Here is a 10,816-nt window from a genome sequence, read left to right as displayed (position 1 = left end):
TTGTGAACAAATGAACGTCATCCAATTAGTTTAAGTGTGTTTTGTGTGAGTGGATGCGTGTGTGGCTTGTTCCATTTGTCCTGGCAATAGGCACAAGCTTAACAAAGGAAACAATGCAGCCATGCTCATAAGGGACTACATGTCTGAAAACATCCACCCTACCCCATCTGCCCGAATCTTCCTCCCCAGAGAGCAATCAGCCTTCTCAGCATGATCCTTTTAGCTCTTCGCTGGCACCCTCCCTCATGTCTTTCTCCTCATTCCTTTTCAAATTCTTGCACAGTTATATTCTAAAAAAAAAAAAATACTCCTCAGTGGTCAGGATCCTTCAGAGTAGTTTAAAAAGGGATTAGCTTTCTATTTTTATAGAGGTCAACTCATGCGCACAGGTGCAGTGAGTGAGTTCAAGGTATTAGAACAAAATTTCTCTAAATACAATGGACAAAGCAATATTTGCAAACTAAAACATAAGTCAGACAAGCATCAGAGGCAGGAAACTTACTTGTGCGTCAGGCTCTGATGAGATGATGAGAAAATAACATCCAGCCCATTAGATATGACTTTTATCAAAGAGAAAACAAGTGTACGACCCAATACTATAACGGTGCAAAGTTCCTGTAGCTGTGGATAAATAAAAGACTGTGTTACAGCAAACACTACACGCTTAAAAACCCACACATACAAACAAACCACAAGCAGACATAACTACCACTGCCTTCCCACCTTCTCCCAAACAGCCAATCACATCTTCTTCGTTTGCTACAGAGAATGTGAGGTTACTGATAAACCACATGTAATCAATGCATGTTGACAGATGATGTTTATTTATTACAACGATACATTTACTTCCTCAAGCCAGATTGATTGTACTTAAGTGTTTAAAAAACATCACATTATTAATGTAACATGGTACTACATTTAATTTTCAAAGATACCAGATTAGATTACCTAAATGCACCTGATAGTACACCTGATAGTACACCGCCACTTCAACCAGCAACTATACTGTGTTGTCTGAGAAGACTTAACATATTTATGACTTGGCTGCTTTGCATATACGAGTGGAACAAATCATGCTGTGACTACACCAGCAGTCATTAGCAGCCATTACCCCGACGACTGTGAATCCAATTTAGAAAAACAGAATAGATTACCTGTACCGCAGAAACCCCTACCGGTTAAAATGTAAAAAGAGAGCTTGTATTTAGAAATCATTGACTGTGAGGTATTTATGTAAAGCCTACATCTACAGAACATATAGAAACAAGTGAGTGCATTCCTGAGCGCAGACTGTGCTCAGTATTATTACGTGACAATACTAACGTTAGAGTTCAAGAATAAAATCTAGTAAGTAAAAATAAAACAGGTATAGCAATTATGACAATTTTGATTATGTCAAGATTATGTGTCATGATAACACAGATTTTCTACCTGAGAATACGTGTGCTGTTGATTAATAATACAATTGGGTTACAACTCAGCTGAGTTCACAGTAACACAGTTTAGCACTAACACTGTAAATCAGTGAATCAAGCCTGTTACCCTGATGTGTTTATCAACAACTGGAGGATTACACTGATTTATGTGCATAAGTGATGGCTAAGTTCAAACAACTAGAACTGTGTCATCAGGGTTATCAGTATGGTTTAAAGTCTAAACCTGTGTTTGCGTTTGTGCAACATTGACGACATAAATCCCACTGTTGCATCCTCTGGAGCTGCAGTTTTAAATTTCACTTGTGATTTGGTGTTAACCAGCTGTTTTATCCTGTAGAGATCACCAGGCTGCTGCAGAGCAGAGCACCCTGGGTCAAAGGTTTAATATAAACTTCATTTGAATGGCTTCAGCTGACAGTCCAGGCTGGAGGCACTAGAGTGAGGAACAGACCACGTGTTTTCTGTCCTCTCTCTCAAATGACGTTAGGGAAAATATGGTGTATATCCAAAGTAAAGTTTAAGATGTGAAATGTGAAAAAGACATACTTTAAGATGATCGATATTGGCCATAGGTACTAATAATTAAATACTCAAAACATTTTCCTCCCGGTTTTATTTTGGTCCAGGCGCAGAGCTGCAACGTAGCACATAAAAACTAAAGAGCTCTCACTGAGTTTATCTTTTCTCTCACATAAATGTGTTTTCAAACACATATATTCCCTTCATACGGCCAAGATATATTTTAATTAAACGACGCAAAACCAAAGCTGGAGATAATGGCTGACTTTTCTTGTCTTTTCTTTTTTCTTTCTTTTTTTTTTTTTTTTTAGTAGTGAGATACTCCAAACCCCAACTCGGTAAGAGTCTCTCACTATTTTGTAACCCATGTTTTCCGTCTTGTGCTTTTGCAGCGGAGTGCTTCGTCTCGCTGTTTATAGACGATCTGGGACCACTTCCTGCACGGTCCGCGTGCCGCTGTGTTGACCAATCCGGTGAGTGCGGGGAGCCGTTGGGGTTTGAACTGCTGCGGCTGAAAACAGCGGCAGATGACAGCAGCTGGTCAACAGTGAACGACCACAGCACCGAAAACTGCTTTTAGAGCTCCAACTGCTTCTGCTGCCGCCGACTCACAATGTCCAAAAAGCAGATTTACTATTCCGACAAGTACACCGATGATGAGTTCGAGTACAGGTATGATTATCGCTCACGTTCTTCACAGTCCGTTGTTTTGTATTGGGTAACTTCAGTTAGCTAGTTAGCCAGCTAGCTAACATCAAACAGTGAGAGCGGTCAAGGTTTAGCGTAGCGTAAACGTGCACCGGCAATTTCAGTCTGATATTTATAACACCACGAACTATTAAAGATAGTGATGTGTAGCCAACTGCATAGTTTCAGCCTTATTTTAGGTTTAACGTTAACAATGACGATAAGCAAAATAACAATCCAGTGGTTATGGTCTACTAAACAGCTAACTTTGCCATGCTAGTTAACTGTTAAGCTAACTAAACTTAATATTAAAATCAGGTGGGCTTCGAGGTGAGTAGTAACGATAAGATTATAAAATGGCCAAGCCAAACATTACAACAACTAACGTTAAAGTTCATAGAAGTTGTGAAACAGTTTTCTGACTGCTAGCTAACGTTAATCGTCTCCCTCAGACATGTCGTGCTTCCGAAGCAGCTGTCGAAACTGGTGCCTTCGTCCCACCTGATGACAGAAGAAGAGTGGAGGGGGCTGGGAGTGCAACAGAGCCAGGGCTGGATTCACTACATGATCCACAAACCAGGTGAGTAATCATGAGCTTCTTGATGAGAGGATGACACGGTCAGAGAAATACTCATAAACTCCTACACACACTGAAAAAGCTACTGATCCAGTCTCGTTGCTTCATATCACACGAAATCAGTTGAGGTCATGAATAAGATCCTTTGTTTAGGGATTATTTTTAAAGTTTAGATTTCTTTTTATTTAATTTATTTTATTTTCATTTTTTTAAAACACATTTCTCATTTGTGTTACCATCTCTCATATGTAGCTGAGCAGGAAATTAACTGCCTAGGGAAATATAACAAGGGAGTTTAGCACTTGTAGAATAACTTTTGAAGGCACCCAATTTTGTACTAATATCTTAAGCAATATCAGTTTAGCTTTAATCCGGCTAAATTCATCTTTGCACAATACACTAAGTGTGTATCACCACCACGAAGCACTCTCTTCATTACACACATGGAGTGATTACTAACTCTTGTTACAAGAGCTGTACATTATAAATACACATGTAGCATGTGAAAATAGTGTTGTGAGCATGGACCACATCTGTGTACACAGCAGTATTCTTCATGGCATAAGCACTAAATGCTAACAGATATTATTTCTTTGCTTTACTCTCCAGAGCCACACGTATTGCTTTTCAGAAGGCCTCTCCCAAAGGAAGGGAACAGTGTGTGAATATGTCTGCGACCATCTTCTGCTGATTAGTATTTGTTTGTACCACACATCTCCTACATACAGTACATTTCTACAGTTTTGCTAATGTATTGTGTAGAAAACTCTTTAAGTTGTGCTGAGTTTTGTGTTCCCTCAATTTTTAGAGGTAAGGCAAGTAGCTTGACTCCACTGTGAATGGTGACCTTATGAAGGTGAAAATCTGTTTGTCACTTGTGTTTTGTTTTAATTTTATTGTTTTAAACATTTTTATATGTCATTTTGTTGTGATTGATTTATTGGTTGTACAGTCATAGGACTGTATTTTTCTCAAGCCCATATTTTTTCAAAAAGAGCTTTCTGTTTTCTTTAATTGTTCTGTTTATGTTATGTACATATATTATTTCTAGATATTATACATTTTGACAGGGTCATGGTTGGTTGAAAAAAAGTGCTTTGGAGCTATAAGAAGAAAATAAAATGTACATTCTTCACATATATTTGGTCATGAACATTTTACTACCATTGCAGAATTATGTTTGTTGTTTTTTTGGAGTGATTGATGTTCAGTCAGAAACATTGACAACAAGAGGGGTAACAAATTCAGAGTGTCTGATGCCCAGCGAGTAGGCCGGAGCCCGGGCTTTGTGAACTGTCACTTTCTCTGGATTATAAGTTCCAGGGCCAGGTTTCGTGGTGGCATCTCTGGGTAAACTGTGACGCCCCAACATAGAAAACGCTGGCTGTCTGGGTAAATACACACTTGGGTCTGTACTGTTGTACCTGCAAGGCCCTGGCGTCTTGGCTAAATCCACAGATGGTCCCCCTGTGCTATAACTACTAGATATTGTGTAGCTTGCACTGGCTGGCTTGTTAGGAACATGAGGGCCCATGAGTGGAGGTAGCCAGTACTTGTTAGGAGCAGGTACTGAGTCTGTGCTGCGATAATGTGTGCGAGAGCCCATTGTATAGGATGGGGGTCTGCGCTGGAGGTTGCAGGGTGGTGTTTTCTCAGGACTGTATGCACCTGGTCCAGGCGTCTGGATTAACTCCTCTAGTGAAAAGAAAACAGTAAAATAAACCATCGACACCATATGGTGGAGTGTGCTGAGTGGCCTTTGTGTTCAGTTCCACCAGCTGACACCGGGTTTCTACAAGTGTCAAAAGCAGATGATTCTTGTACAGTGCTTCATTCCTTAGTATGATAGAGCTTTGTATTGGGTATGCTTATCTGTTAAGCAAAGAATAATACATACAATACAATAATAATCAGCATTTGCATATAATGGATTAGTGGGAGCTTACTCTGCATTTTCATCCTGCCCAGCATTGAGTAGGCAGGTGTGCCATCCTTTCCAAAGCGAGTGATGTTGGCATCAACATAGTATTGAGGCCCTGGACTGGAGTCAACACAGTACACTGCAGAGAAAAATCCACATTTATGATTGAGTCACTCTAATGACCTCTCTGCGTGTTTGGTTTAATCACACAACTGTCCACAAAAAGACTGAGTAGATTGTGTTTCTCACATGAAAAGTGAGAAATAAGGAGAGAATAATGAACTATTTTCTCCCTCTAGTGGTAAAACTTGGTCATTACATCACCACCGACCGCAGATGTGAGGCATTAGAAAAGGTGTGCATCTTCAAATAAGTAATGTTGATGTTTTTTTAATTCTGACCTAGACAGGGGGACATTAAGTTACACAGATAAGAACTGTGAGTAATAATCTAATAAGCTCACTGTTGTCACTCATCCTGCCATGGAAAGAATAAGCAGGACTGGTTGGTTTGGTGAAGTCGTGGCCCATGAATCCAATAGTAGGAGGAAGCCCATAGCGACCAGGTCCTGGCCCTAAAAACAAAGGAAAAAACTCATTAGTGAAACAGTAATCCACAATCCCACAGATGATATTTACAGTGTGAAAAGGAGATGTGCACTAACCAAGATTTAAAGTGAGTTAAATATGCAGCCTCTTTTACTTTACAATCAGTAGAGCTGCCAGTAATAGTTAAGCAAAAGGAGTAGGTCAGTGAGTATTAAATATATTCAGTCTTTGTAAACATGTTAACATTTTACTCAACATACCTGACACCACTCACAACTGAACAGCCCTTTAGCCTGTTGCTATTAGCCTGAATGACTGCACCTGGTTTGTGTCTGTTAACGCACACTGGCTCAGACAAACAGCTATCAAAGAGGTCAGTGCTGCAGGCAGCAGTACTTAACATCAACGCACAACCTAAGGAGAAGTATTACATTAGCATACAAGTGTTCAGTGGCTTGTGCAGAGAGCGAGTCCTGGCAGGTCTGCACCCTGAGAAGACTCTGTTCAAGTCAGCGATCCCGTTTGAAATCATGAAATATAAAACCGAACAAAACACTTTCACATCTTTCATTGAGGAACTTACCTTTTTCTCTTCCTGCAATTACTGGATATTTTTTCTCCATTTTACTCCTGTTAGAAGTGATGGAATACTTCAGAAATCCTCCAATGCTTTTAATAGTACACAAATATTCATACATGTTAGTAAAAACAAGAAAAAGCTGCTTAAAGACGTAATAATGGGCAATTTGAAAAATGAAAGGCAACTCTTCTCGCACCTAACGAAAGATATTTCTTCTCCTCCGCTAATATTCAAACACAGTTGTCAGATGGATGCCAGAGGAGCCCCTCACTCCTTAATCCATGTCCACTTGGTCTTTCTTCATGTATCACAGAATTGTATCTTCAGCATCCAGAATCACACAGAGACTTTGTCTGATACTGAAACCCAGAACCCAGGATGATCCTGATCCTGAATCAATCCCTAGTTTCCTCTGAATCAGTGAGAAAACATGAGACGATTAATACAAAGTGTCAACAGCAGAGCAGCAGATACAGGCTAGGGTTTTATCTCTCTGCCTGTGGTGGCACAGACAGGTGAACGGCCCCTCTTCCACTGAGGTAGATGTATAGGTGCACTCTGCTGGTACTTGGGAACAATGTCATCACTTCGATTCACTCTCATGTAATGCTAGCTCCCGCTGCAAACCATGAAACCAAGATCCCCCCTCTCCCTCCTTTCTCTTTTCACTCATTCTGCTCATTGCAGTGTGGAGACACAATATCACTCTTCAACCATGCATGCAGTTGCCACGGAGACTGCTGCGGGTAGTCCGCTGCAGCCAGGTCCCCTGCACTGCTGGTTACCTGTCGCAACAGGAGCCGAGCTTTTTAACACCGTGTTTACTCAGAGCTCGGAGGGAAAGTCTTCTATAACCTTTACCTCAACCTCTACCTCAAACTACTGACAGTGTGAGTGGCTGTGAAATGCGAGCACATGAACAATGCTGTCACGACACTGTTAATTTTCTTCCTCCACATGCATCCATTGGGAGCCAGCACAGATGCAGGGTCAAATCCAGTGCAGCACACCTGGAGCAGTTACAGACTGACTACCTTGGCAGTCTCCATTGATCTGGTCATAAATTGCAGCCAGAATAAACTGCTGGAAATTAAATTAGCAACCAGATGGGAATTAGCTGGGATTTGAATGACTTGTTTAAAAGGCTCGAGGTACCCGAGGCCACGGTGACAGCGAGGGGGGGGCGGGGGGTCGACAAGTAACATGCAGAAAACAAACATTAAACTTTAACAGGCTCGTACTTTCTCCCAGTTGCTGCTTTGGTAACCCGAATCTGTTGTTAGTGGTAACACAAACACATGAGTTGCACATCCAAACTTGGAGATGTATACAGTATGTACAAAGTGATACACACATGTACATGCTTTCTGTCTCCAACACAGAAGCCTGCCAGGGGTTAGAGAGTTAGTTATCAAAGCGTGGGGGCCCTCTGAAGCGGTGTAGTTGTGAAACAGCTCACTGCTGACAGGAAATTATCTCTAGGCCTAACTAGCCATTCAAAGGTAATGGAGCAACGCTGCCTTCATAGACGACTCCAGTGCAGCTCCTGTGCTCGTGGTGCAGCTAAAGTACAAGAGCTGTGCTGCCTCTGCAGAGATAGAAAAGCAGCTGGGATTATTTGTTCCCTGCAGAAGCCATGACTTAAACCCAGGTGACACATATTACTGATCAGACACAGGAGAAAGTCTACTAAATACTCACTAAATGGAGCATCAAAGTGTGAGTATGTAAAGGCAACAAAACCAAAGCTCTGGATTGTATACACATTTTATTCATTTAAAAAGCACAACGTTTGATATGAATTAGGGATATGTTTAACCAAATTTGGTCCATTTACATAAATTCACAACTTCATTCTCAATTTATAAGTTGACTGCTTCACTAATCCAAATTTAACAAAAGAAAAAAAAAATAGCTTATGAACTGTACAATCAATCTCAAGGTAGGTGTCTGCACTTGTAACAGGAAAGTCCATGGTTTGAGTGGCCAGAGGCCCTTTGTTGCAAGTCAGCCCTCCTCTGTCTGCTTGTGTTTCCTATCAATCTCTACTGTGCTGTCTACTGAAGGCAAAAAATCTCAAAAATGAAAAACATTTCAGCTTATGTTACTGTAAAGCATATGGTTAGCATTTGTCTTTTTCCAGCAGGATGCCAGCACAGGAATTTCATCAACCAATAATTGGGTTAAAGCTTGCTATGAAAGAAAAAAAAATGCTTTGACAGTACATAATATATCTCTCCTTTGAACTGAGAGACTCACGGGGGTGAAAGGTACACTATATGGCTGGGCAATGACCAATAAAAAAATGATATGACCTCTAGCTACAAATAAATACCACAGATAGAAAATATAACAAAATATTTTGCTTAAAGTCAGGTGTAATTACAAACATAAATACTTGATTATCTCCTCTAGTGATTATAAAGGCAGTACAGTGAATAACAAAGACGCTATGGAGCCTATTTATGACTAGGGGTCTGGAGGACAGTAGCTTAATAACAATCACACACAGTCACATCCAACACACACAAACATATTCATACATCCACTCTGACTCCATTCAACACTACATGCATTCTCACATCAAGTCCCACTCCTGTCAGACCCAGCAAGTCCCAAGTCTCTCTTTTCTTTCCGTTCACTAGCATATTCACATATGTACAATTTGGAGGTTGGTATGGCTTTGCACTGTGAGGGTTTCTGTGGATGACATGAAAACAGAGAAGGCCGTAAGTATAAGACTGAACAATAGCAACAACAAAACACTGACGAAACTATCCATACCATCGTTCAGGGATGTTTTTTGTCTCCAGTGTGGATATCTGGGAATCTGCTGGTAACACCACCTTTTGCTTTACACAGTCCCCACGGTCCGACGGGTCATAATGGTCCCCTCCCTCAGCATCAGCAAGGAAAAGCTCAGAATCTGAGTCATATTCATAGGAGTAATAGGACACCTCTGCCATGGACCCTTGCTCCTCTTCACCTGGAGGAACACATCAAACCAAATTAGCCTGCAGGTTTCATGAAGACTAAAAACCTCTTCAGCAGTAATGTCCTGTGAATGACAGCAGGGGGCCTTCCTTACTTAAAGTGTACTCTCCCAAGGGATGCTACTTCAAAACATACACACTTTTTATGAGGAAATGGCTTTTTTAAATAATCATTTCATACTTTATCTACTTTAACTTTTATTTAAGTGTGCGGTAAACATCAGACTTTATATTATGGTAGACATTCACATTAAATGGCATTAAATAAAGTGCAGGCACAGGAAGAAAATTATTTTATATGAACCCTATAAATCTGCATATCCATTATGATATACACTCACTGGCCACTTTATTAGGTACATCTACAATCTAATGCAGCAAATCTGCTGTGAATTCCACTCGTTTCTCAGTTTTTGTTAAAACTGTCAGAAAGCTGATCATTCTACCATACGTGTATTAATGAAGTCACACTGGGTGGTGGAGTAGTACTGGAGTGCATTAAATAGAAGGAGGTGTTTATAGAGAATGAGGTGTTTCTAATATTTTGGCCAACCTATTTACACAAATGAGGTGATCAAAAACATTGCACTACAACAGAAAGTGCGAGCACACCCGATAAAGTGTCCAGAGAGCGAATGATGTCCTCTAGTACAAGCTCACTAATAAGACAAGTCTGCACAGGGCAGCTAATTCCAGAGCTTCAGCTTCCTCTGCTGTTCCAGTGGAAACTGTCAGTTTCTTGGCACGACTCGCCCTTCACCTATTACACTCTCGGTGCACTTAGCGGGCATGTCGTCAACACTCTAATGGTTTACAATGACAGTGTTTTTACAGAACTTATTCAATCTAATCACCCCAGGGTTATCATATCGTAGGTGAGTGTGTGTGTGTGTGTGTGTGTGTGTCTGGGGGCATATTTGCCTGTGTGAGCATGCAATATGTCTGCGCATATATAGATATATGTGTTTGTGTGTGTGAGTGTGTGTGAGAGAGAGAGAGGGTACATAACAGCATTCCTGTGGTAAGTGTGAAGCTTTAACTTTTGTACTAAGGAGACCTTTGACTGAGAGTAGCTTTGTGAGCTGCAGCAATCGGGAGCTGCAGGCTGGGAAACAAGTCAGTGCAGGCCGTGCCACATCACAAACACACCTGTACACAGCTCAGACGTTCACACGTGTAGGCTTTAATGCTATATATCATTACCACATGCAATCAGTGCGCGTCCACACAAAACATGCATAGCGTGCACGCTTGTGCAACCCGTGAACGGCCGCAGTTCCTTTTTATGTTTTTATAGCCCGAACGTAACACAGCCACATCCTCTCTCCACACGCAGCCAAACATCCTATCAGGCATTCTCTGGCTGCCTCTCTGGAAGTGGCAGCTGATCTAAGCTCATGGCAGAGCAACAATCAAGCCTGCACTGTGAAACCTATCCACCTATTTATCACCACTGATTGTAGACATGATGTGATGGCAGGGGAATGTGCTGCCACACACCCCACCTACGTATCTACTTTCCTCTTCTCATCCCTTCTCCCTCTCAACCCTGCTC

At 41.2% G+C, this 10,816-nt stretch overlaps 3 protein-coding genes across 3 annotated transcripts in view; 1 reads left to right on the top strand and 2 right to left on the bottom strand.

Annotated features, from left to right (window-relative positions):
- The first annotated feature begins 2,433 nt into the window (after nt 1–2,433).
- Nucleotides 2,434–4,298, top strand: cks2 (CDC28 protein kinase regulatory subunit 2). Its single transcript, XM_026345918.1, has 3 exons — nt 2,434–2,627; nt 3,095–3,222; nt 3,829–4,298. Exons 1-3 carry the CDS (start codon nt 2,569–2,571, stop codon nt 3,882–3,884), a joined length of 243 nt encoding a protein of 80 aa, XP_026201703.1. The 5' UTR covers nt 2,434–2,568; the 3' UTR covers nt 3,885–4,298.
- Nucleotides 4,299–4,424: 126 nt separating this feature from the next.
- Nucleotides 4,425–6,311, bottom strand: odf3l2b (outer dense fiber of sperm tails 3-like 2b). The gene is made up of 4 exons (XM_026345718.1): nt 6,272–6,311; nt 5,604–5,714; nt 5,166–5,279; nt 4,425–4,914 (listed from the first exon to the last, which is right to left on the bottom strand). The coding sequence occupies exons 1-4, from the start codon at nt 6,309–6,311 to the stop codon at nt 4,427–4,429; spliced, it is 753 nt and encodes a 250-aa protein (XP_026201503.1). The 3' UTR covers nt 4,425–4,426.
- A 1,708-nt stretch (nt 6,312–8,019) lies between these two features.
- The window catches only part of cpamd8 (C3 and PZP like alpha-2-macroglobulin domain containing 8), a 34,640-nt gene continuing 31,843 nt past the window's right edge, over nt 8,020–10,816 (bottom strand). The window contains exons 43-44 of the mRNA XM_026345196.1: nt 9,053–9,254; nt 8,020–8,968 (exon numbers count right to left, since the gene is read on the bottom strand). Coding sequence (XP_026200981.1) covers nt 8,968; nt 9,053–9,254 — 203 coding nt within the window. The 3' untranslated portion in view covers nt 8,020–8,967. The remainder of the gene's footprint in view (nt 8,969–9,052; nt 9,255–10,816) is intronic.

The sequence above is a fragment of the Anabas testudineus genome, chromosome 4, assembly GCF_900324465.2.
Source record: "Anabas testudineus chromosome 4, fAnaTes1.2, whole genome shotgun sequence".
Classification (NCBI taxonomy): domain Eukaryota; kingdom Metazoa; phylum Chordata; class Actinopteri; order Anabantiformes; family Anabantidae; genus Anabas; species Anabas testudineus.
This window is presented reverse-complemented; position numbering and strand designations above follow the sequence as displayed.